Genomic DNA, 24,899 nt, shown 5'->3' with positions numbered 1-24,899 from the left:
GTTATTGGATTTTCTTACTGTTCCGTTCACATATGGACTGCAGGAAGAATGATTGTTTAAATGCCTCTGTGTGTTTGCAGTAACTAACCTAATCTTGTTCCCATGATCCCTATGGAAGCGATACACAGGGGGTAGAAGTATATTCCTAGAGTCATCATTTAAGACCAGTCATTGAAACTTTGTAAGTAGGATTCTCAAGATACTTTACATCCATCTTCAGAAGTCTGCCAGTTCAGTTTCTTCAGCTTCTTTGTGATACTCTCCCTTAGGTGACCTGCGACCATTCGTGCTGCCCTTCTCTCTATACATTCAATACCCTCTGTCAGTGCTATTTGGCGTAGGTCCCAAACAGCTGAGCATTATTCTAGAATGGGCCACAGGAGTGATTTTTAAGCAATCGCCATTGTAGACTGATTGCATGTCCCCAGTATTCTACCAATAAACTGAAGTCTACGAACTGCTTTACCCACGACTGATCTTATGTGCTCATTCCATTTCGTGTCCCTGCAACATGCTATAAGCAGATACTGTGTTTGTATGAGTTGACCGATTCCTATGACAGAACGCTTGCTCCCAGTCTGTAAAGAGCTTTCACATTTTCTTAAAACTTAAGATATAGGTTCTTCTGGCTTGACGGTGCCAATTACGTCAAAGTCATTGTTGAGTATTACGTAAAATTTCGGCGATTCCTCCTCCATGGCTATCTACAAAACAATATATTCTGCGATTTTCCTCCGTACGGTACATGGTTAAATGTACGATTTACGTTTTCGTTCACTTTTGTTTGAGAGTCATCACTGTCTTCTCAATCATTAGATTTTTTTCGTTGTTATTTTTCCTTCGGATTCAGAGTCTTCATGGTCAAGATCGAATTTGTTCTCTGTATGCAACACAAATTGCTCTCTCCTTTGCATAATCGAACTGTATTTTTAGGCCTCATATATGTGTCCTGGTAGTTTTCGTCCTACATATATTCCCTAGCGTTGAGTTATGTTGAACATGGGTTTAAAATTCCAAAAACAATTTTCTGTTGTAGGAATCTCATTTCTGAATGCTTCTGCCACGGAGTCTTCCATCCCAGCACTAAATCTCCTGTTCACAGTTTTATGGCAGTTGCAGAAAACACATTCACGTGACGGTTTATCGTATTTAATTTCGCCCAGCAAGTTACATGAGCCCACAGTTGTATCACTGGGCATAATCGAGCACCTTCAGTCACTATTTTCTCCCATATTATACGGTTTAAGTTAATTAAAGTCGGAAATTTAAGAAGATAAGATGGTGTTATTAAATTCTGTATAGCACGTATCTCAAACATTCAATAAAATGGACGCTGCAGTCACCTAAGCATTTGAAAACTTCCGAGTTACAAATAGAAATAAAAATGCAAATCGATTCCTTCGGATGTACATTCGAGAGATCTATTGGTGGCTTGGAATCCAAAGATGTGAGAAACGTATTGATTCGAATGTCAACAAACACACGTGCTTGTTATAGTCGAAATGAAGTGTGATGTTGTGTTGGTTGTTTTCGTGTTAATTTGTTCTGCTGTAGTATCAGGTGCAGAGAAAAGTAATGAGAACCAACAGACGAAAAAGAAATTGCAAATTGGTGTAAAGAAACGACCAGATAAATGCGAATACAAATCGAAGAAAGGAGACTTCCTTCATGTTCATTATAAGGTTTCGTAACTAACACCTATCGTATATACTTAAGGCAAAAGTTGGTGTTATATGATACTTCAAGCATAGCTCATTTGAAATAAGGTGCAGCCATTTACAGAAACTACATTTTGGTTAACGGTGGCGTTTGTACTGTTAAGTGCTAATGGTATCGTGAAGTACAAAATTCACATAGTTTCTGGATGGCTGTTTACATATTTCCAACGCTAATGATGTGGTAGCAAAGCATCGTACACATTTGCTTCCCAGGGAGTAAAAAAAAAATTAAAAAAAAGTCACCCAATACAGTCATTCATGTGGAGTATTGAACCATAAAGCTTTGTAACTTTACAATTGTTTGGCGCCAGTAATTGTGAAAATTAAAATTTTTCCGTCCCTATATGAGTTATTCTGACATTGTAATTCTGTCAGACAGCAAAGGACTTGGAAGAGCAGTTGAATGGAATGGATGGTGTCTTGAAGGGAGGATATAAGATGAACATCAACAAAAGCAAAACGAGGATAATGGAATGTAGTCGAATTAAGTCGGGTGATGTTGAGGGTATTAGATTAGGAAATGAGACACTTAAAGTAGTAAAGGAGTTTTGCTATTTGGGGAGCAAAATAACTGATGATGGTCGAAGTAGAGAGGATATAAAATGTAGACTGGCAATGGCAAGGAAAGCGTTTTTGAAGAAGAGAAATTTGTTAACATCGAGTATAGATTTAAGTGTCAGGAAGTCATTTCTGAAAGTATTTGTATGGAGTGTAGCCATGTATGGAAGTGAAACATGGACAGTAAATAGTTTGGACAAGAAGAGAATAGAAGCTTTCGAAATGTGGTGCTACAGAAGAATGCTTAAGATTAGATGGGTAGATCACATAACTAATGAGGAAGTATTGAATAGAATTGGGGAGAAGAGAAGTTTGTGGCACAACTTGACCAGAAGAAGGGATCGGTTGGTAGGACATGTTTTGAGGCATCAAGGGATCACCAATTTAGTATTGGAGGGCAGCGTGGAGGGTAAATATCGTAGGGAGAGACCAAGAGATGAATACACTAAGCAGATTCAGAAGGATGTAGGTTGCAGCAGGTACTGGGAGATGAAGAAGCTTGCACAGGATAGAGTAGCATGGAGAGCTGCATCAAACCAGTCTCAGGACTGAAGACCATAACAACAACAACATGAGTTATTCAATATTCACGAAATCTAAACCACACAAAAAGTCATTATGTTGTGCTGTTGTGGTCTTCACTATGAAGACTGGTTGGATGCAGCTCCCCGTGCAACTGTATCCTGAGTAAGACTCATAATAAATCCCTTTTTAAATTTCTCCTTGTTTTTCTTTACTGCTTCCTCAATATACAGACTGAATAACATTGAGGACAAGCTTCACTCCTGCCCCACTCCATTATCAACTCATACCTGCCATTTGGTTTCTGCTCAAGTTGTAAATAGCCTCTCACTCCTCGAATTTTGTGCCTGCAACCTTCAGATTTCAACGAGAGAATTCCAGCCAACCTGTCAGAAGCTTTCTCTGAAGTCTTTCTTTAATTTATCTTCTAAGATAAGTCGTGTGGTAAGTATTGGCTTGCATGTTCCTAGATTTCTCTGAAACCCAAATTGATGATTCCTGAGGCACACTTCAGGCAGTTTTTCCATTATGTAAATAATTTATATTAGTATTCTGTAAACATGATGTATTAAATGAATTGTTTGGTAATATTCTCAGCACCTTCTTTCTTTGGAATTGGAATTAGGATATCCTTCTTGAAGTCTGAGGGTGTTTCACATGTCTCGTATTTCTTGCACACCAAGTGGAATGGTTGTGTCATGGCTGGCTCTTCCAAGGATATCAGTAGTGTTGAGTGACTGTCATCTACTCCAGGGGCCTTTGTTTCAACTTAGGCATTTCAGTGCTCTTTCACATCCTTCTCACACCATTGTATCTCTCATCTTATCTTCACCTACCTACTTCCCCTTCCCTTTTCTGGAACATTGCCTTTAAGTTCGTTTTTCTTGTGTAGCCCTTCTGTATATTCCTTCCACCTTTCAATTTTCCTTTTGTTGCTTATTGTTAGTTTTCCATTAACTCTTGATATTCATACAGCTCGTAAAGTAAAAAACAAACTCCCTTAATTCGAAAATTGTGATTTTTATTTCAATGAACGGAACATTTCAAGCCTTGCGGACTCATCATAAGGTGCTTGTTCAGTCTAGATGATTTTTTGTTTTTAGGTTAATACTGTCTGTGTTAAGATTATATGGTTGTATTAGAAAGTGCCACATTTTAACAAAAACTAAGAGAACAGTAAATAATCTTTTATTTCTGCCAATAGGTGATTACCTAGTTTTTAAGTAGGCCTATAGTGTGAGCAGGGACATTAATATACATGCTGGAATAAAGGAGATGACTCACCGAAAGGCATAAGCGCTGCATCATCAATAGGTACACAAACAAAAGGTACAGAACTTTGCTAGCTTTTGGAATTAACTTCCTTTTTTGAGCTTGTAGGAAAAACATGTATACGCCTGTCTCCATACATTGTGCTCAGTTGATTTCCAGCTCTTTCCTGGCCCACAGTGACGGTACTGGATTAAGATGGGGGTGCAGGGTGGGGTAGGGTGAGGGATGGAGAGAAGCAGGGAGGTGTTGGGGGGGGGGGGGGGGCAGAATGGGGAAGCAGCTTGTGGGAGAGTAGGGAGCCGTCTGTGGGCTAGTTAGGGGTGCAGGTAGAGATGGCTGAGCACACGATTTCACAGACTAGGGCATGAGATAGCAGCACAAAACTAGTTGACATGAATTGGGCATGGTATGGGACACGAGATGGCGTGTGTGTGCATGTGTATGTGTGCGTGCGTGCGCGCCTGCTTGTGTGTGTGTGAAAGACACTCACACTGCGTTGGGTGGGGGGACAGCAAGTTACCTGAGGTTTAGGGAGTGAAAGAAAGGATGTGCTGTAAGGATAGCTCCCATCTGCACAGCTCAGGAAAGCTGGTGGTGGCTGGGTGGTCCACCTTGCTTTTGGCAATAGTTGTCAGTGGCCATTCATTCAAGTTAACAGCTGGCTGGTTGTCATACCAATGTAAAATGCTGTGCAGTGGCTGCAGCACAGCTGATATACAACATGGCTGATTTCACAGGTGGCCCACTCTGTGATGGGACTGAAGTAGGTGGTGCTGGATTGGACTGGTGGGTCTTCCACAAGGGTATAATCCTTGTGGCAGGGGATTGGGGGTTGGAGTGGCATAGGGATGGACTAGGATGTTGTGGAGGTTGGGTGGGCAACAGAACACCACTTTGGAAGTAGATGGAAGTATCTTGAGCAGGATGTCCCTCCTTTCAGGGCATGATGATAGATAATCAGAGCCCTGACGAAGCTCATGGTTCAGTCGTTCTTGTCCCCGGTGTTATTGGGTGACAAGGGGGCTGCTCCTTTGTGGTTGGTTCTTGGGATGGATGTGAGGATCAGGTGTGTGGGTGGATATGCCACAGGAGATCTGTTTGTGTATTAAGTCTGGAGGGCATTGCCTGTCTGTGAAAACCTTTGTGAGGCCTTCAGCATACTGGGTGAGAGAGTTCTCATCACTGTAGATGCAGCAGGCTGAGAACTATCTGCACATTATTATACACCGACACACATTTCGTCCTACAGCACATTTTTGTTGAATTGTGCTTTCATGTGGCTGTAGGACGAAAATTTTGTTTTCAGCAAAATAGTAGGTTACTGTCTGATTACATTTTTATAGACAGTTCCTAGGCTGAATGCACAATTAATGGAAGTAAGCAGTATGGCACTTTAGAACCCTGAGGCAGGTTTGCACAAAGCATTGAGGCTTATTAATGAGAATAGGATACAATATTGTAAGAGTAAGATAAAAAGGATGGACTGGAATGAGGTATATGTAGAAAGACATGCTAATGTCAAATTCAGTTTATTCCATAGTAAATTTGTCAATATTTGAAAGTTGCTTTCCTAAAAAAATTATCCAGGAGATAGAAAAAGGGGGGTGGGGGGTAAGCCATGGATAACTAATGGAATTATTTAAAGGCCAGCAAAAGTCAAGATCCTTACTTGCATACCACAAAAAGTGCTGTAGTATTTTAAGGAAAGTCATTAAATGTCCAGAATTATGCATGTCTTGGCAGAAATAAATAGTGCAGATAACAAGATGAAAACTGTATGGTACATTGTCAAACAGGAGACCGGATAGCCAGTCAGTGTACAAGATTCCATCAAATTACACTAAATGACAATGTTGTGACTGATAATTTACTAGTTGCAGGGTATTTGCAACACTCAATTTCTAATCATAGCAGCAAATATAAAAATAATGGTGCAGTTTACGAATCTGAAAAATATATTTAAAATATCATTTTACAAAACGGTAAGAAGCTAGAAGTTACACCAACATTCTTCACTGAAATCACAATTATAAAAATCTAAAAAACTAAAGCTCAAATGAGGTTGATGGTATTTCAAACAGAATTCTGGAAAGTTGTTCCAACTTCGTAAGTAATGTCCTTTGTGATATGTGCAGCGTAACGCTGGCACAGCGAATTTTTCCTGGTGCAGGTTAAAATATGGAATTGTTAAAACACTTCATAAGAAAGGTAACAAGACAGGCTTAAACAGTTATTGTCCAGTTTCATTACTGACATCTTTTTTCCATAACATTTGAAAAAGTAATGAACTCAAGAGCAAACACACACTAGTGGACACAATGTACTTAGCATATCACATTTTGGATTACAGAAGGGTTGCCTGACAGAATGCTATTTATACTTCACTCATTAAGTGGTACATGCCTTAAATAATAATATATGACCAGTTGATATCTTTTGTAATGTTTCCAAGGTGTTTCAGTGTGTAGATCAGATTAGTCTCTTAGAAAAACCCAGGTTATATGGAATTGGTGACAGCTGATTTAATTCATATCTCACAAACAGAATGCTAAAGATTGTGCTGAATAATTCAGACAATGTCAAAAAGGTAGAAATTTTAGCGACGGGGGGAAAAGTCACAAAGGGAATCCCAAAGGGTTCAGTTTTGGATCCTGGGGATTCTCAAGCAGACGACAGCACTGTGATGTCGCAGCTGCAAGCATACCCAGTGTGCGATCATGGGCTGGATCAGTGAGCAGTTGTGAGGCTGTGTGCATGTCATGCTGAAGTGTTGTTTAACTGAGCAAGTCCATTGTGTCCAAGTATACCCACATGCTGCATACATTCACTAATGAAGAATATGCAGATATGTTGTTTGTGTATGGGTACTGTAATGGCAGTGCCCATGTGGCTGTGACAGAATACCAGAGACATTTCCCTTATTGACAGATCTCCTGTGCTAGGGTATTTCTCAGGATTTTTCAAACAATACATGAATCCAGAACACTCCAGTATACCTGTAACATCAGAATGTGAGGTCATCGAGTCAGCTGAGGAAAGGGACGATGTTATCACAATGGTACAATGGAGTCTCACCATAACTACACAGCGCATTAGCCGTCAGCTTAATATTCTGCAAACATAAGAGCTTATTCCCATTCCACGTGCACCACATGCAACATCTGCATTCAGGTGACTCTTTATGCAGACAACAATATTGTGAATGGTTAGATGTACACAGAAAACTCATGCAGTACACTTTATTGACAGATGAGGCTACATTTACATGCAATGGTATCATGAACGCCCACAATTTTCATACACAGGTGATGGAGAACCCACACGACACTAGAGAAAGAAAATTTCAAGTTAGGTTCTCAGTGAATATCTGGCGTGGTATGATTGATGACCTGGTGATAGGGCCTGTGTTCTTGCAGAATCACATGACAGCTGCAGCATATTCACATTGTCTGGTAGAAGATGTGACATTAGACCAATGATGGCAAATGTACTTAACATATGATGGCTCACCTTTACTGTACCAGACAAGTATCCCAGTATCTGAATAACACATTTCCTTGACCGTGGATTGGTTGTGGTGGACCCATTAACTGGCGTGCCATATCACTCGATCTAATCCTAGTAGACTTCTGTTTATGTGGCTGCTTATAGGTGAATGTGTATGCTATAAAGGTGGATACACATGAACTTGTTGCTCACATCACTGATGCTGCTGCCAGCATTAAAGCCCACCAAGATGATGATCAATATGCTACACAGCACACCCTCCAACACATTGATAGGGGCATTGAGATGAGTGGAGGACTCTTTGAACACTTTTTTTTAGGATGGATCAGTTATCTGTCCTAGCATTATTCTATCCATCACAGTGCCTACACAGCACCTCAGTAAGTAATATTCACACTTGTCGTCATAATCTTTCATGGATATGTGTAGTCTTCAATGTGCTCCAGCTCTGTAATGATCGAAAATGGGCCACATTTTCATAGGACTTTTTCGCTTTATTCTCACATGTAGATCACCTCACATATTATGTGACATTCCTCCTAAATCACCACGTATTTGTGTGAATGACCTTCCACTTAACATTCAACAAACAGAATTGGCATTTTTGTTTCAGACATTTATAGTCTTCTAATAAATCCCATTAGACAGAAAGAACCAAAGAGTTCGTAAATGATGTTTTCCAACGAACTATTAAGTGGTTCTCTGAGAGGGGACACTCCTTAAATTTTGAAAAAATACACTACATTTAGTTCAGTACAAAAATAGCCATACCAGCAATTGATGTCGCACCTGATTGGCAGTCAGTAAATAGGGTAGAATGCTCCAAATGTTTGGTGTACATATTGATGAAAACCTGAACTGTAAGAAGCATAGTACTGAGATTCTCAAGCAGCAAGTTCAGCTAGTTTTGCTCTTCGTATAGTTGCTAATCTTGGAAACAAACATATCAGCCTCCTAACATGTTTTGCATATTTTCACTCAGTAATGTTGCATGAAATAATTTTCTGCAGTAACTCATTACTCATCGATTGAAAAAAGAAAAAAAAAACACACACACACAAGCAGTAACAATGTGATGTCCACCCACAGATGTCATGCAAGTATATCTTCAAGAAGCTGGGCATTTTTAACTGCTCCATCACAGTACATATATTCCCAAATGAAATTTGTTGTTATTAGTCCATCACAATTTGAGAAGAGCAGTGATTTCCATACCTACAACACTAAAGGAAAGCTGTCAGTGGCTCAGAAAGGAGTTCAATGTGCAGCAACAAAAATTTTTGATCATTTGCCCAAAAACATAAAACTGCCAGGAAGCTGACAGGTAACAAAGCAAGTTTTAAATCTTATTTAAAACCATTTCTCCTGAACAACTACTACTATTCCATTGATGAATTTCTTCTTAAAAACTGGTTGTGAGAAAAAAAAAATTGTAAAAATGTAGTTACACAAGTAGGGCTAAATATACTAATGTGCTCATTAATGTTAACACTAATAATGTAAACACATCTTGTAAACTGACACGTACCACATCATTTTGATAAAAGAAATGTTCAAATAATCTATGGAATATGTAACTAACTATACCTATGTAACCTTAGCAGGGCAAGAAGTATTAACCTACAGCCGAAAAATGATGTAGGCAGAACAAGCACTCAAAGATGAGACCCCAGGGCTTGAAATGCATCTTGGACCGAAATAAGAGTCACCATTTGTGTCTGAAGGCAGTTTGTTTTTTGTTTTATGAAAGTAGTACAGCTATGGAAGCAACAGTGACAGCTGTGAATAAGATTAAGTAATTCATATAGCTGCTTCTGTTTTCTGGAAAGCCCACTTTAATTTTCCTATATGTCATATCTGTCTTTCCCCTGCATATGTCGTCTAGCCATTCCCGTCTAGACACTTTGCACTTTGTGCCAGTCTCAGTTTTTAGATAACTCTATTCCCATTTACCTGCTTCAATAGGTGCATCTCTATGTTTTCTCCTTTCATCAATTAAATTCAATATCTTCCTCTTTTCTCCTCCTCCTCCTATGAATTATGCTCAGAATCCGTATCTGCCACTGAAAATGTTCTACAGTTTAAAATCTAGTTCTGACATTGTCTCACCATTACATAATAAATTTAAGACCTTGCAATGTCTCCATCTCTCTTCCACATATACAACCTTCTTTCATGGTTCTTAAACCAAGTGTTAGCAATGACTAATTTACCCTCTGTGCAAAATTCTACAAGATGTCTTCCAGTTTTATTCCTTTCACACAGTCCATATTCCATTATTTTTCCTTCTCTTCCTTTTCCAACTATCGAATTCCAGTCCTTCCTCATAGTTAAATTCTCCACTCCCTTATCTATCTGAATAATTTCTTTTGTCTCATGATACATTCTGTCAATCTCTTCATCATCTGTGGAACTAGGTGGCATACTGTCTTGTAATACTGTGGTCTGTGTTAACTTTGTGTCTATCTTGCCTACAATAATCATTCACTATGCTGTTCATCCGCCCCATGAACCATGGACCTTGCAGCTGGTGGGGAGGCTTGCGTGCCTCAGCGATACAGATGGCCGTACCGTAGGTGCAACCACAACGGAGGGGTATCTGTTGAGAGGCCAGACAAACATGTGGTTCCTGAAGAGGGGCAGCAGCCTTTTCAGTAGTTGCAGGGGCAACAGTCTGGATGATTGACTGATCTGGCCTTGTAACATTAACCAAAACGGCCTTGCTGTGCTGGTACTGCGAACGGCTGAAAGCAAGGGGAAACTACAGCCGTAATTTTTCCCGAGGACATGCAGCTCTACTGTATGATTAAATGATGATGGCGTCCTCTTGGGTAAAATATTCCGGAGGTAAAATAGTCCCCCATTCGGATCTCCGGGCGGGGACTACTCAGGAGGACGTCGTTATCAGGAGAAAGAAAACTGGCGTTCTACGGATCGGAGCGTGGAATGTCAGATCCCTTAATCGGGCAGGTAGGTTAGAAAATTTAAAAAGGGAAATGGATAGGTTAAAGTTAGATATAGTGGGAATTAGTGAAGTTCGGTGGCAGGAGGAACAAGACTTTTGGTCGGGTGATTACAGGGTTATAAATACAAAATCAAATAGGGGTAATGCAGGAGTAGGTTTAATAATGAATAAAAAAATAGGAGTGCGGGTTAGCTACTACAAACAGCATAGTGAACGCATTATTGTGGCCAAGATAGACACAAAGCCCATGCCTACTACAGTAGTACAAGTTTATATGCCAACTACCTCTGCAGATGATGAAGAAATAGATGAAATGTATGACGAGATAAAAGAAATTATTCAGGTAGTGAAAGGAGACGAAAATTTAATAGTCATGGGTGACTGGAATTCGTCAGTAGGAAAAGGGAGAGAAGGAAACATAGTAGGTGAATATGGATTGGGGGGAAGGAATGAAAGAGGAAGCCGCCTTGTAGAATTTTGCACAGAGCATAACTTAATCATAGCCAACACTTGGTTCAAGAATCATAAAAGAAGGTTGTATACCTGGAAGAATCCTGGAGATACTAGTAGGTATCAGATAGATTATATAATGGTAAGACAGAGATTTAGGAACCAGGTTTTAAATTGTAAGACATTTCCTGGGGCAGATGTGGATTCTGACCACAATCTATTGGTTATGAACTGCAGATTGAAACTGAAGAAACTGCAAAAAGGTGGGAATTTAAGGAGATGGGACCTGGATAAACTGAAAGAACCAGAGGTTGTAGAGAGTTTCAGGGAGAGCATAAGGGAACAATTGACAGGAATGGGGGAAAGAAATACAGTAGAAGAAGAATGGGTAGCTCTGAGGGATGAAGTAGTGAAGGCAGCAGAGGATCAAGTAGGTAAAAAGACGAGGGCTAATAGAAATCCTTGGGTAACAGAAGAAATATTGAATTTAATTGATGAAAGGAGAAAATACAAAAATGCAGTAAATGAAGCAGGCAAAAAGGAATACAGACGTCTCAAAAATGATATCGACAGGAAGTGCAAAATGGCTAAGCAGGGATGGCTAGAGGCCAAATGTAAGGATGTAGAGACTTATCTCAATAGGGGCAAAATAGATACTGCCTACAGGAAAATTAAAGAGACCTTTGGAGAAAAGAGAACCACTTGTATGAATATCAAGAGCTCAGATGGCAACCCAGTTCTAAGCAAAGAAGGGAAGGCAGAAAGGTGGAAGGAGTATATAGAGGGTTTATACAAGGGCGATGTACCTGAGGACAATATTATGGAAATGGAAGAGGATGTAGATGAAGACGAAATGGGAGATAAGATACTGCGTGAAGAGTTTGACAGAGCACTGAAAGACCTGAGTCGAAACAAGGCCCCGGGAGTAGACAACATTCCATTTGAACTACTGATGGCCTCGGGAGAGCCAGTCATGACAAAACTCTACCATCTGGTGAGCACGATGTATGAGACAGGCGAAATACCCTCAGACTTCAAGAAGAATATAATAATTCCAATCCCAAAGAAAGCAGGTGTTGACAGATGTGAAAATTACCGAACTATCAGTTTAATAAGTCACAGCTGCAAAATACTAACGCGAATTCTTTACAGACGAATGGAAAAACTGGTAGAAGCCGACCTCGGGGAAGATCAGTTTGGATTCCGTAGAAATGTTGGAACACGTGAGGCAATACTGACCTTACGACTTATCTTAGAAGAAAGATTAAGAAAAGGCAAACCTACGTTTCTAGCATTTGTAGACTTAGAGAAAGCTTTTGACAATGTTAACTGGAATACTCTCTTTCAAATTCTGAAGGTGGCAGGGGTAAAATACAGGGAACGAAAGGCTATTTACAGTTTGTACATAAACCAGATGGCAGTTATAAGAGTCGAGGGGCATGAAAGGGAAGCAGTGGTTGGGAAAGGAGTAAGACAGGGTTGTAGCCTCTCCCCGATGTTATTCAATCTGTATATTGAGCAAGCAGTAAAGGAAACAAAAGAAAAATTCGGAGTAGGTATTAAAATTCATGGAGAAGAAGTAAAAACTTTGAGGTTCGCCGATGACATTGTAATTCTGTCAGAGACAGCAAAGGACTTGGAAGAGCAGTTGAACGGAATGGACAGTGTCTTGAAAGGAGGATATAAGATGAACATCAACAAAAGCAAAACGAGGATAATGGAATGTAGTCAAATTAAGTCGGGTGATGCTGAGGGAATTAGATTAGGAAATGAGACACTTAAAGTAGTAAAGGAGTTTTGCTATTTAGGGAGTAAAATAACCGATGATGGTCGAAGTAGAGAGGATATAAAATGTAGACTGGCAATGGCAAGGAAAGCGTTTCTCAAGAAGAGGAATTTGTTAACATCGAGTATAGATTTAAGTGTCAGGAAGTCGTTTCTGAAAGTATTTGTATGGAGTGTAGCCATGTATGGAAGTGAAACATGGACGATAACTAGTTTGGACAAGAAGAGAATAGAAGCTTTCGAAATGTGGTGCTACAGAAGAATGCTGAAGATAAGGTGGGTAGATCACGTAACTAATGAGGAGGTATTGAATAGGATTGGGGAGAAGAGAAGTTTGTGGCACAACTTGACTAGAAGAAGGGATCGGTTGGTAGGACATGTTTTGAGGCATCAAGGGATCACAAATTTAGCATTGGAGGGCAGTGTGGAGGGTAAAAATCGTAGAGGGAGACCAAGAGATGAATACACTAAGCAGATTCAGAAGGATGTAGGTTGCAGTAGATACTGGGAGATGAAGAAGCTTGCACAGGATAGAGTAGCATGGAGAGCTGCATCAAACCAGTCTCAGGACTGAAGACCACAACAACAACAACATGCTGTTCATAGTAGCTTACCCGTATTCCAATTTTTTACTCATTATTAGACCAACTCCTGCATTACCTCCATTTGATTTTGTATTTATACCTCTGCACTCATCTGGCAACAAGTCATATTCATCCTGCCACCAAACTTTACTATTGGCCACTTCATCTAACTTCAGCCTACCAATTTCCATTTTTAAATTTTTTAACCTACCCGTTTATTAAGGGATCTAATGTTCCATGCTCCAACCCATAGAGTGCCAGTTTTGTTTTTCCTGATGTGGACGTTCTCATGAGTAGTCCCTGCCTGGAGATTCAAATAGGGGCTGTCTTACCTCCAGAATATTTTACTCAAGGGGTGCCATCATCGTTTAACCATTTATGTAGTACAGCTACATACCCTCAGAAAAAATGGTGGCCGTAGTTTCCTCATGCTTTCAGCCATTCACAGTACCAGCGTAGCAAGGCCATTTGGCTGATGTTACAAGACCAGATTAGTCAATCGTACAGACTGTTTCCCCTACAACCATTAAATAGACTGCTGCCTATTTTCAGGAGCCACACGTTTGTCTGGCCTCCCAACTGATACCTCTCCATGTGGTTGCACCTATAGTACAGCTGTCTCTATTGATGAGGCATGCAAGCCACCCCGCCTCAGCAAGGTCTGTGAATGATGAATCGTTTTCCATGGATTCACATAGAGGGTTCTCTGAGATGTGGAAAAAGTCAAGGATGTGTATTTTACTTAATTACAATACGATACAATGAAATGACTTTTCTTTATCGTAAGTTATTGTGCAAAAATAGATGATGATGATGATGATGATAATAATAATAATAATAATAATAATAATAATAATAATATGACCTATTTAAGAAATCTATAGTGATACTCTTCCATGGAGGAAAAGAGAGTACTCCTGCCGAGAGCTCTTTAATTCGGCCTTTAACTGAATTACGTTACTTTGAAGACATTTCAAATGCTATAGTATGTAGTTGAATAATATTGGGGCAGTGCCTATACATTTACCCGATTTGTTTGTATTTTAATCTTGAAGTCTTTACAGGCACAAGTTCATTTTGGTCCTTATATCATAAGTCATTTGTAGTAAATTTTTTATGAGAAAAGACAGATATTGGTAATGACAACAAAGATTAAATTTTAAGAATATATGTATTGTGGAATAGTTGTGAAAGTGTCAGACTTCTTCAAAATAGGGCCTTGCAATTAATGAGTGAAACAGACCGTGCAGAATATTGTTCAATTTTAAATTGCTAATAAGTGTAACTATGCATTACTGCAAATTTAGCAAAATATACACTGAAGAGCCAAAGAAACTAGTACACCTCCCTAATATCCCCCATGAGCACACAGAAGTGCCGCAACAAGACATGGCATGGACTGGACTAATGTTTGAAGTAGTGCTGGAGGGAACTGACACGATGAATCCTGCAGGGATGTCCATAAATCTGTAAGCATATGAGGGGACGGAGATCTCTTCTGAACAGCATGTTGCATGGCATTCCCGATATGCTCATAATGTTCATGTCTGGGGAGTTTGGTGGCCAGTGGAAGTGTTTAAACTTGGAAGAGTGTTGCTGGAGCCAACCTGTTGGAATTCTGGATGTATGGGGTGTTGCATTGTCCTGCTGGAATTGGCCAAGTCCGTTGGAATGCAGCGGACATGGATGAATGCAGGTGATCAGACAGGATGGTGAAGTATGTGTTACCTGCCAGAGTCATATCTAGACATATCAGGGGTCCCAGTCACTCTAACTGTGCATGCCCCTCACCATTACAGAGCCTCCACCAGCTTGAACAGTCCCCTTCTGATGTACAGGGTCCATGGATTCATGAGGTTGTCTCAGTACCCATACATGTCCATCTGCTCAATACAATTTGAATGAGACTCCGACCAGACAACATGTTTTCAGTCAACAACAGTCCAATGTTGGCACTAACAGGCCCAAGCGAGACATGAAGCTGCGTGTTGTGCAGTTGTCAAGGGTACACGAGGGCGTCTCCGGCTCCAAAAACTCTTATCAAAGATGTCTCATTGAATGGTTCGCACGCTGACACTCATTGATGGCCCAGCATTGAAATCTGCAGCAATCTGCAGAACGGTTGCACTTCTGTCACATTGAATGATTCTTTTCAGTCATTGTTGGTCCAGATCTTGCAAGATCTTTTTTTCCATCCACAGCAATGGCGGAGATTTGATGGTTACCGGATTTCTGATATTCATCGTACATTCGTGAAATGGTCTTTCAGGAAAATCCCCACGTCATCGCTACCTCAGAGATGCAGTGTCCCAGTGCCCATGTGCCGACTATAACTCCACGTTCAGACTCACTTAAAATCTTGATAACTTGCCATTGTAGCAGCAGTAGCTAATCTAACTACTGCGTCAGACACCTGTTGGCTTATATAGGTGTTGCCAACCTCAGGGCTGTGTTCTGCCAGTTTACATATCTTTGTATTTGAATACGCATGCCTATACCAGTTTCTTTGGCGCTTCAGTGTGTAAGCAGCGTGTATAAATTAATATGCATCTGTAATGGACACTGAAGTAGTTACAAAGAAGCAGGTCTTTATTCCTGCATTAATGTACTAAAGTACATCAGCAATTTTATGCTTGTCTAATCTGACTTGTGCAATATCTAAAATAAATAGGGGTAAGTTGTAGGGAAAGAAGGGTAATATACAATATGCACAAGAACCAAGAGGGAGCGATAAGTGTGGAAGACCAAGAAGAAATTGCTTGGATTAAAAAGGGTGTAAGACAGGGTTGTAGTCTCTCACCCCTACCGTTCAAGCTGAACACTGAAAAAACAGTATCTCTTTCCAAGCATTAATCCCAGCTTGTGGGGTCTGCTGTTATGGCTAACCAGATTTGGCATGTTAATTTAAGGGGTGCCGGATGCCCTTCCTGTCGCTACCCTGTACCCCCCCCTGTACTCCCGTCGCTGAAGGGCCACTCCTCCCTCCACACATCCAGTAGGTGAGCTCATTTAACATGTGTTAGTGTGGGGTGATGGCTGCGCTGGCTATTGGGTGACTGAACATGTCGCCAGCCAATAAGAGTTCACTAGTTGGAAATTGATGGTGTTTCCTTGCTTATGACCGAGGATGTTCTTCGAGCTCAGTGTTTGAATTTAAAAGACTGATGATTGATATTGCTGCTGAATACAGTACATTGGAAATACATGTAAAAACATGAAACTGAATTATAAGTGGAACAAGGAAGGTGGTGAGTGGTCCCCTTCGTCACATATTGTTTTGATCCAGAACACTTCCTGTCGACTGTCTTGTTTTTTCAGTGCTGCTGCAACCTAGCAGTAGTTGTATCATAATTGTGTGGTGAATGTTCTAAGTTGTGTTGGTGACACTGATTGTGGATTACATCAGCATTTCCTATCTCCCGTCTCCAAAACGGCTTAAAATATTCCCTTAATTCTGCCAACAACTGTGGTGTGAACAGTCTGTCTTTTGAGCCACTTATAACTTGTTCAATCACACCAGATGCCAACAGGAAGAAAACGGGAGAAAGGCAAGTGAGACGTCGAATAAGAAATTAAAATCGAGGTTAACCTTACTAGGAATTTTTAGCATTGATCTTAGGGGCTATGAATTTATGGTGTAGGATCACAAAAAACATAAAATTGGGGAATGTAAAATCAAAGTTCCATTGTACACATCTCATGGCAAGGTATTATCAACAAAAATCAATAGTTGTGGATAAAAGTAAACCTTCAATGATAGACTGAAGTTATTTTTTACAGCAATATGATACAATAATGTAAAAAGCAAGCAAAAGTGATAATAGTGACTGAAAGATTTTAATATTGTTTGGCATCATTAATGTTTGTTACAGTGGCAAGTTGGATTTATGTATATAGATGCCCAAGAAAATTTGTTGATCAAGCTCTTCTTACTGTTTTTACATTTGGTGACTTGGTGCTACCCAGAGCTCTAATTTTGTGAATTTTCTTTCAGTAATGTTGCACTACAAGAAAAAATGTAGCAATAATTGTTTTAAAATTATAAGTAACAAAGTGCATCACATGACATTGGTTGTTGTTGCCTAACAATTTCACTCTCTGCCTGGGTTTTAATGATGTCAGGGATTGTTTGATAACCATGCAGATGAATTTCAGCATTTATCCCAGCCTGCCAGTCAGTCAAATCAGATATTACAAATCATTGGTTTTAGAGCAGACAGTACGCTGAGCTGCAGTAGATAGTCCCATCGTTAGAGGAAAAATGCTCAATGCCAAGTGATGCATTGATGGAACAAATTGTTGACATTGTCATCAAATCCTCACAATATTTCATCACTGCATTTTTCCTACATCTTCAGGTGTGACAAACACACTGCTGAGCTGTGAGTGGAGCCTCCTATTTATACCAGTCTAAGTAGAAAACATGCAGGCATGATGGTGCCAAAATCAGTGGTTAATAGCAAAGATTCTTTGACTGGAAGCAAGAAAGATATGTACGCCACTTGTTGGGCGATGAACTAAGAGCTTCAGCACACGATCAAAGGCTGTCATTCACGCTGTGCACTGCCATCGGCCACCCCAGCGCCCTCCGTCAGGAGTCACATACCAAGTGCCCGCACTGGTTTGTGACTGTTCTTGGTGTGGTCAGCCGAATATCTATGTTGCCAGCAATGCGTCGTCCTTCATATGACCAATAGTTCAAAATCTTAACTATTGGCCACCAGTTTTGGCATCTTCAATGCTAGCGCATTTCCTACTGAGACTGGCATGAATAGAAGATTTAAGTCATTACTCAGCAGTGTTTTGTCATACTTAAAGATGTCGGTCAGCTGCAGCAATGAAGAATTGTGTGAATTTCACAACCATATCTACGACTAGTCCATTGGGAAAGCCTCAAGCAACACAAATTGTTGCACTGCATAACAAAAAATAAAATATTAACTGGAAGTGAGTCTAGGTTCCCTGTATCCATTCTAGACAAATGGCTGTATAAGAACCTACAATATTTGTCAGACAAGTTTCTTCTTTCTCTTTTTTCCATATTTTCTTTCTCTCCTATCTTAATCAATTCAGACAATTGCCTGTGTAAAAAAATCGTGACTTTATCACTATTATGCATGATAACTTAACAGTGCATGAGATGAGACAGATATCATGTTGTACACCTCATTAGTCAGATGATTAGCCATTTCCATCTTTCTTGCCAGGAGTTTATTGGCCAGTCTGTCATCTTTAATCTGTCTTCAGTTCTGGTTTACCCCAATTTTTATTAGTTTTGAAGAAAAACAGTTCAGACATTCACAATAATTAAGAGTGCATTCTTGTTCCAATTTTCTCAATTTGAGCTACATGGTATTATGCGGATCTTTAATGTGGCAGCTTTAGGTGGAGTGTGTTTTGAAGTATGGTTGTGTAAGACACCGTTAGAGGTCGGGCCTAAACTTCCACATTTACGACACTGAAAACCTCAGCAAACATTGCGCTGCAGCAGTTATTAAATGCATAGTGTACCACACTTTGCTTTATGTTGTGTGTTGCTCATTATCTTCTTTTCTTGTGTTGAAATGAGTGAAGAGAATTATCCTCATCCACAAAGACATTCAAGTATGATTCTCACAACACCAGAATGAATTGGCAGGCTTTCACAAGAACACAGAACATAGATTTAGGCTGCCAGCTCTGTGAGGAGGAGACGTACGTTCTGTGACCCACTCTTCTGGCCTCCCCTTGGCTGGGCTAAGTTCTCGTTTGTTTACTCTTCATGACTGGCTGTATGTTGTGTGTCCAGACTCAAAAATGGGATGATTTCATTCATCTGTCTCATTTACATTGAACAATAATAATCAATCCAGCCTTGTCAGTCACAATAATCGACCTGCAATCCCATCTCCTTCTTTTCATGCTGTATGAAATACAGGGTGTACGTAAAGTCCAGGAACACTTTCAATTATTTATTACATGAGAACCAAACATTGTACAGATATCATACATATGTCATTTTGAAGAGAAACCCTGAAAGTTTTTTTCATGCATACCGCCACAGCGTAGTTTGGTAATTTTCTGATAGTCAGTGCTAGTCGCAAACATGGTGAGTTCAGGTGCAGAGCGAGCTTTCTGTGTGTTGAAGTTTGACAAAAACAAGTGTGCTACAGCTGTTCAATGGATGTTTTGAACCAATTACAGTAAGAAGCCACCAAGGCAGGCCATTTACCACTGGTACAACAATTTGTTATGATGGGTTGCTTGTGCCCGGCAAAGAGAAGCGGACGTCCCAGTGTCAGTGAAGTGAATGTGGAATGCATATGTGAGACATACCTACTTGGACATGTTGCGGCAATGGCTGATGCCTCAAATGCAATCGGACTCTCTGTTCATCTTTCAGCAGGATGGGGGTCAACTTCATTTTCATTGTGAAGTTCGTGGTTACTTGAACCCAGAGTGCCGCATCGATGGATTGGCTGTGCTACAGAAGACGGCAGCTGTTTCATGAAATGGCCTCCCCGATCACCAGATCTCACACTGTGACTTTTTTCTGTGGGAACACATTAAAGATCTGGTGTATGTACCGCCTCTACCACATGATGTAGCAGAGCTCTGGGAGAGAATACAGGAAGCGACTGCCACAGTCAACGATGCCATGCTGGGACGGGTATGGCAAGAATTCAACTACCATTTGATGTCTGCCGGGTCACTCATGGTTCGCATATCGAATGTATGTAAAAATAACTTTCAGAGTTTCTCATCAAACGCAATATGTATAACATCTGTGCAATGTTTAGTTCTTGTGCAATAAATAATTGAAAGTGTTCCCACACTTTATGTACACCCTGGAAGGTTGCAATGAACAATTCACATAATACATAAAATACCTATATCTAATGGTGCCAACAGTGCCGCAGTTATCCACATCCCTCACATGCTGTGCCTGAGGGAATACTTCAGTATATAGTCTTTTCCTCTGAGTGTTTTTTGTATTAGAAGTGGAAAGTTCTCAACTGAAGTTAGTGCTGCAAATTGTCTTACCTCAAGTGAAGGTGGCATCAAACTGGGATATCAACAGTTGCATATTTTAGGTTTTTTTAGTGTTTCACTACAATGTTTAGTTAAATTAAAACCACCCCATTGCTCCATGTATTATGAAACCCATCTAGGCCAAGTAGATTACACAAATCTGTTGTTAGCCAATGTGAGTTCAGCGGATCTCTAATAGGTTCTGCTTGTTCTTATTGTGAGACATGTCATATGGTGAAGTGTTGACTTTTTCCCAAGCTGCCATTAGAGTAGTACTCTACTGGCCATTAAAATTGCTACACCACGAAGGTGACGTGCTACAGACGTGAAATTTAACTGACAGGAAGAAGATGCTATGATATGCAAATGATTAGCTTTTCACAGCATTCACACAAGGATGGCGCCAGTGGCGACTCCTACAACGTGCTGACGTGAGGAAAGTTTCCAACTGATTTCTCGTACACAAACAGCAGTTGACCGGTGTTGCCTGGTGAAATGTTGTTGTAATGCCTCGTGTAAGGAGGAGAAATGCGTACCGTCACATTTCCGACTTTGATAAAGGTCGAATTGTAGCCTATCAGGATTGCGGTTTATCGTATCACGACATTGCTGCTCGCGTTGGTCGAGATCCAATGACTGTTAGCAGAATATGGAATTGATGGGTTCAGGAGGGTAATACGGAACGCCGTGCTGGATCCCAACGGCCTCGTATCACTAGCAGTCGAGATGACAGCCACATGGCTGCAACGGATCGTGCAGCCACGTTTCGATCCCTGAGTCAACAAATGGGGACGTTTGCAAGACAACAACCATCTGCACAAACAGTTCGACGATGTTTGCAGCAGCATGGACTATCAGCTCGGAGACCATGAGTGCGATTACCCTTGACACTGCATCACGGACAGGAGCACCTGCGATGGTGTATTCAACGACAAACCTGGGTGCAAGAATGGCAAAAAGTCATTTTTTTGGATGAATTCAAGTTCTGTTTACAGCATCTTGATGGTGGCATCCGTGTTTGGCGACATCGCGGTGAACGCACATTGGAAGCGTGCATTCGTCATCGCCATACTGGCATATCACCCGGCGTGATGGTATGGGGTGCCATTGGTTATACGTCTCTGTCACCTCTTGTTCGCATTGACGGCACTTTGAACACTGGACATTACATTTCATATGTGTCATGACCCGTGGCTCTACCCTTCATTCGATCCCTGCGAAACCCTACATTTCAGCAGGGTAATGCACGGCCGCATGTTGCAGGTCCTGTACGGGTCTTTCTGGATACAGAAAATGTTCGACTGCTGCCCTGGCCAGCACATTCTCCAGATATCTCACCAATTGAAAATGTCTGGTCAATGGTGGCCGAGCAACTGCTCGTCACAATACGCCAGTCACTACTCTTGATGAACTGTGGTATCGTGTTGAAGCTGCATGGGCAGCTGTATCTGTACACGCCATCCAAGCTCTGTTTGACTCAATGCCTAGGTGTATCAAGGCCATTATTATGGTCAGAGGTGGTTGTTCTGGGTACCGATTTCTCAGGATCTATGCATCCAAACTGCAGGAAAATGTAATCACATGTCAGTTCTAGTATAATATATTTGTCCAATGAATACCTGATTATCATCTGCATTTCTTCTTGGTGTAGCAGTTTTAATGGCGTGTAGTGTACATGTATTTTTGCAGTGAGTTAAGAGTAATATGAGTTCATGAACTGTATAAATCACAAATTCTCAAACTTGCTTTTGATACTGAAAATATTGTGGCAAGAGACGTTAAATCATCACAAATACATGTGTTTCAGTGATAACCAAGTTTTCTGTAAGTCATTCTTCTGCAGAGCTAAAAGAGACACACACTGCAAGGTGGCTACTGGAGTGTAGTTGTAGACATAGACTTCGCGGATTTTGCAAGTGTATGAACATTACTAATGTTTGACCATAATTTTTATTTCAGGGTTCATTGGAGGATGGAAATGAATTTGACAGCAGCTATGGTCGAGGACAGCCCCTAACTTTCACTCTTGGCTCTGGGCAAGTCATCAGAGGATGGGACAAAGGACTTATCGGGATGTGTGAAGGGGAGAAACGGAAACTTGTAATACCTCCAGAGCTAGGGTATGGGGCCAGTGGATCACCTCCAAAAATACCCAAGCATGCAACTCTGATCTTTGAAGTAGAGCTCGTCAAAATTGACAGACGTGATGATCTTTGAATCAAATAGAATGGTGAACTATCAAAGAGTTAAGTAAATATGTGATCGTAAAAAGTTGGTAACATATCTGTATGTAGTGTGTGTGTCTGATTGCATTAAATGTGGAAAATTCTTCCATAGGTTTGTCAGGCAATAGAAAAAATGCAACTTTTGACTGTCAGATATATTTTGTAACAAAATTACCTGTGTGCCCATCCTGTTTTGTATTTGTGACCCATTCCCAGATAACCGCATGCCTTAAAGAATCCGCTTTCAGGACGGGGGCACACTGCCACAAGGCCCCCTGTTCAAATTCACCTGTGGATTAATGATGTGTGCCAGCCAGCCTGGATGTAGTTGAAGATGGTTTCCCACATTCCCTCTACAGAAACGCACTATACAAACATTTATAAGACTCTCTCACACTTGCATATGGAATTTACTTTAGACACAGACAAATGGGGTGCACTGATTCCATCCTGGGCAGCAGATAGGAGATAAATGTTTAGCGTTCTTCAACTCATAATCAGCAGCAGCATTTGTGACCATATGGTTTTTCTTTCTGGAAATACACTCCTGGAAATGGAAAAAAGAACACATTGACACCGGTGTGTCAGACCCACCATACTTGCTCCGGACACTGCGAGAGGGCTGTACAAGCAATGATCACACGCACGGCACAGCGGACACACCAGGAACCGCGGTGTTGGCCGTCGAATGGCGCTAGCTGCGCAGCATTTGTGCACCGCCGCCGTCAGTGTCAGCCAGTTTGCCGTGGCATACGGAGCTCCATCGGAGTCTTTAACACTGGTAGCATGCCGCGACAGCGTGGACGTGAACCGTATGTGCAGTTGACGGACTTTGAGCGAGGGCGTATAGTGGGCATGCGGGAGGCCGGGTGGACGTACCGCCGAATTGCTCAACACGTGGGGCGTGAGGTCTCCACAGTACATCGATGTTGTCGCCAGTGGTCGGCGGAAGGTGCACGTGCCCGTCGACCTGGGACCGGACCGCAGCGACGCACGGATGCACGCCAAGACCGTAGGATCCTACGCAGTGCCGTAGGGGACCGCACCGCCACTTCCCAGCAAATTAGGGACACTGTTGCTCCTGGGGTATCGGCGAGGACCATTCGCAACCGTCTCCATGAAGCTGGGCTACGGTCCCGCACACCGTTAGGCCGTCTTCCGCTCACGCCCCAACATCGTGCAGCCCGCCTCCAGTGGTGTCGCGACAGGCGTGAATGGAGGGACGAATGGAGACGTGTCGTCTTCAGCGATGAGAGTCGCTTCTGCCTTGGTGCCAATGATGGTCGTATGCGTGTTTGGCGCCGTGCAGGTGAGCGCCACAATCAGGACTGCATACGACCGAGGCACACAGGGCCAACACTCGGCATCATGGTGTGGGGAGCGATCTCCTACACTGGCCGTACACCACTGGTGATCGTCGAGGGGACACTGAATAGTGCACGGTACATCCAAACCGTCATCGAACCCATCGTTCTACCATTCCTAGACCGGCAAGGGAACTTGCTGTTCCAACAGGACAATGCACGTCCGCATGTATCCCGTGCCACCCAACGTGCTCTAGAAGGTGTAAGTCAACTACCCTGGCCAGCAAGATCTCCGGATCTGTCCCCCATTGAGCATGTTTGGGACTGGATGAAGCGTCGTCTCACGCGGTCTGCACGTCCAGCACGAACGCTGGTCCAACTGAGGCGCCAGGTGGAAATGGCATGGCAAGCCGTTCCACAGGACTACATCCAGCATCTCTACGATCGTCTCCATGGGAGAATAGCAGCCTGCATTGCTGCGAAAGGTGGATATACACTGTACTAGTGCCGACATTGTGCATGCTCTGTTGCCTGTGTCTATGTGCCTGTGGTTCTGTCAGTGTGATCATGTGATGTATCTGACCCCAGGAATGTGTCAATAAAGTTTCCCCTTCCTGGGACAATGAATTCACGGTGTTCTTATTTCAATTTCCAGGAGTGTATTTCTGAAATTCATGCCACTAATCCTTTGTGAAGCCTTAGTTCCACAGTTTCACTACACGATTCAGTGCTTCATGAACATAAGAATGCTGTATTATGCCTTGTAGCTTTTGAGGCCACTTCACACAAGTGTTTTTGTTTCAGATTTCCCTAATTCTGCTTCATTGCTCTTTGTAGTATTGTTTGTTGTTATCTCAATTTCTAATTTGCAAAATTCATGTTCTTAATTTACTTACAAGAAAACTAAAAAACAACATTAAAAATATTTACAACAATGAGAAATGATTACTTTCCATCTGACAAAACAGCATCAACTGGAGCAACAGGCATTCAAGTTT

At 41.4% G+C, this 24,899-nt stretch overlaps 1 protein-coding gene across 1 annotated transcript; it reads left to right on the top strand.

The window, feature by feature from the left end:
* Positions 1 to 1,432: 1,432 nt before the first annotated feature.
* On the top strand, positions 1,433 to 22,749 carry LOC126092040 (peptidyl-prolyl cis-trans isomerase FKBP2). Its single transcript, XM_049907443.1, has 2 exons — positions 1,433 to 1,682; positions 22,332 to 22,749. Exons 1-2 carry the CDS (start codon positions 1,503 to 1,505, stop codon positions 22,587 to 22,589), a joined length of 438 nt encoding a protein of 145 aa, XP_049763400.1. The 5' UTR covers positions 1,433 to 1,502; the 3' UTR covers positions 22,590 to 22,749.
* Positions 22,750 to 24,899: the final 2,150 nt, after the last annotated feature.

Source organism: Schistocerca cancellata, chromosome 7 (assembly GCF_023864275.1).
Source record: "Schistocerca cancellata isolate TAMUIC-IGC-003103 chromosome 7, iqSchCanc2.1, whole genome shotgun sequence".
Taxonomy (NCBI): Eukaryota; Metazoa; Arthropoda; class Insecta; order Orthoptera; family Acrididae; genus Schistocerca; species Schistocerca cancellata.
The sequence above is the reverse complement of the archived record's forward strand: the minus strand, read 5'-3'. Positions and strand labels throughout refer to the sequence as shown.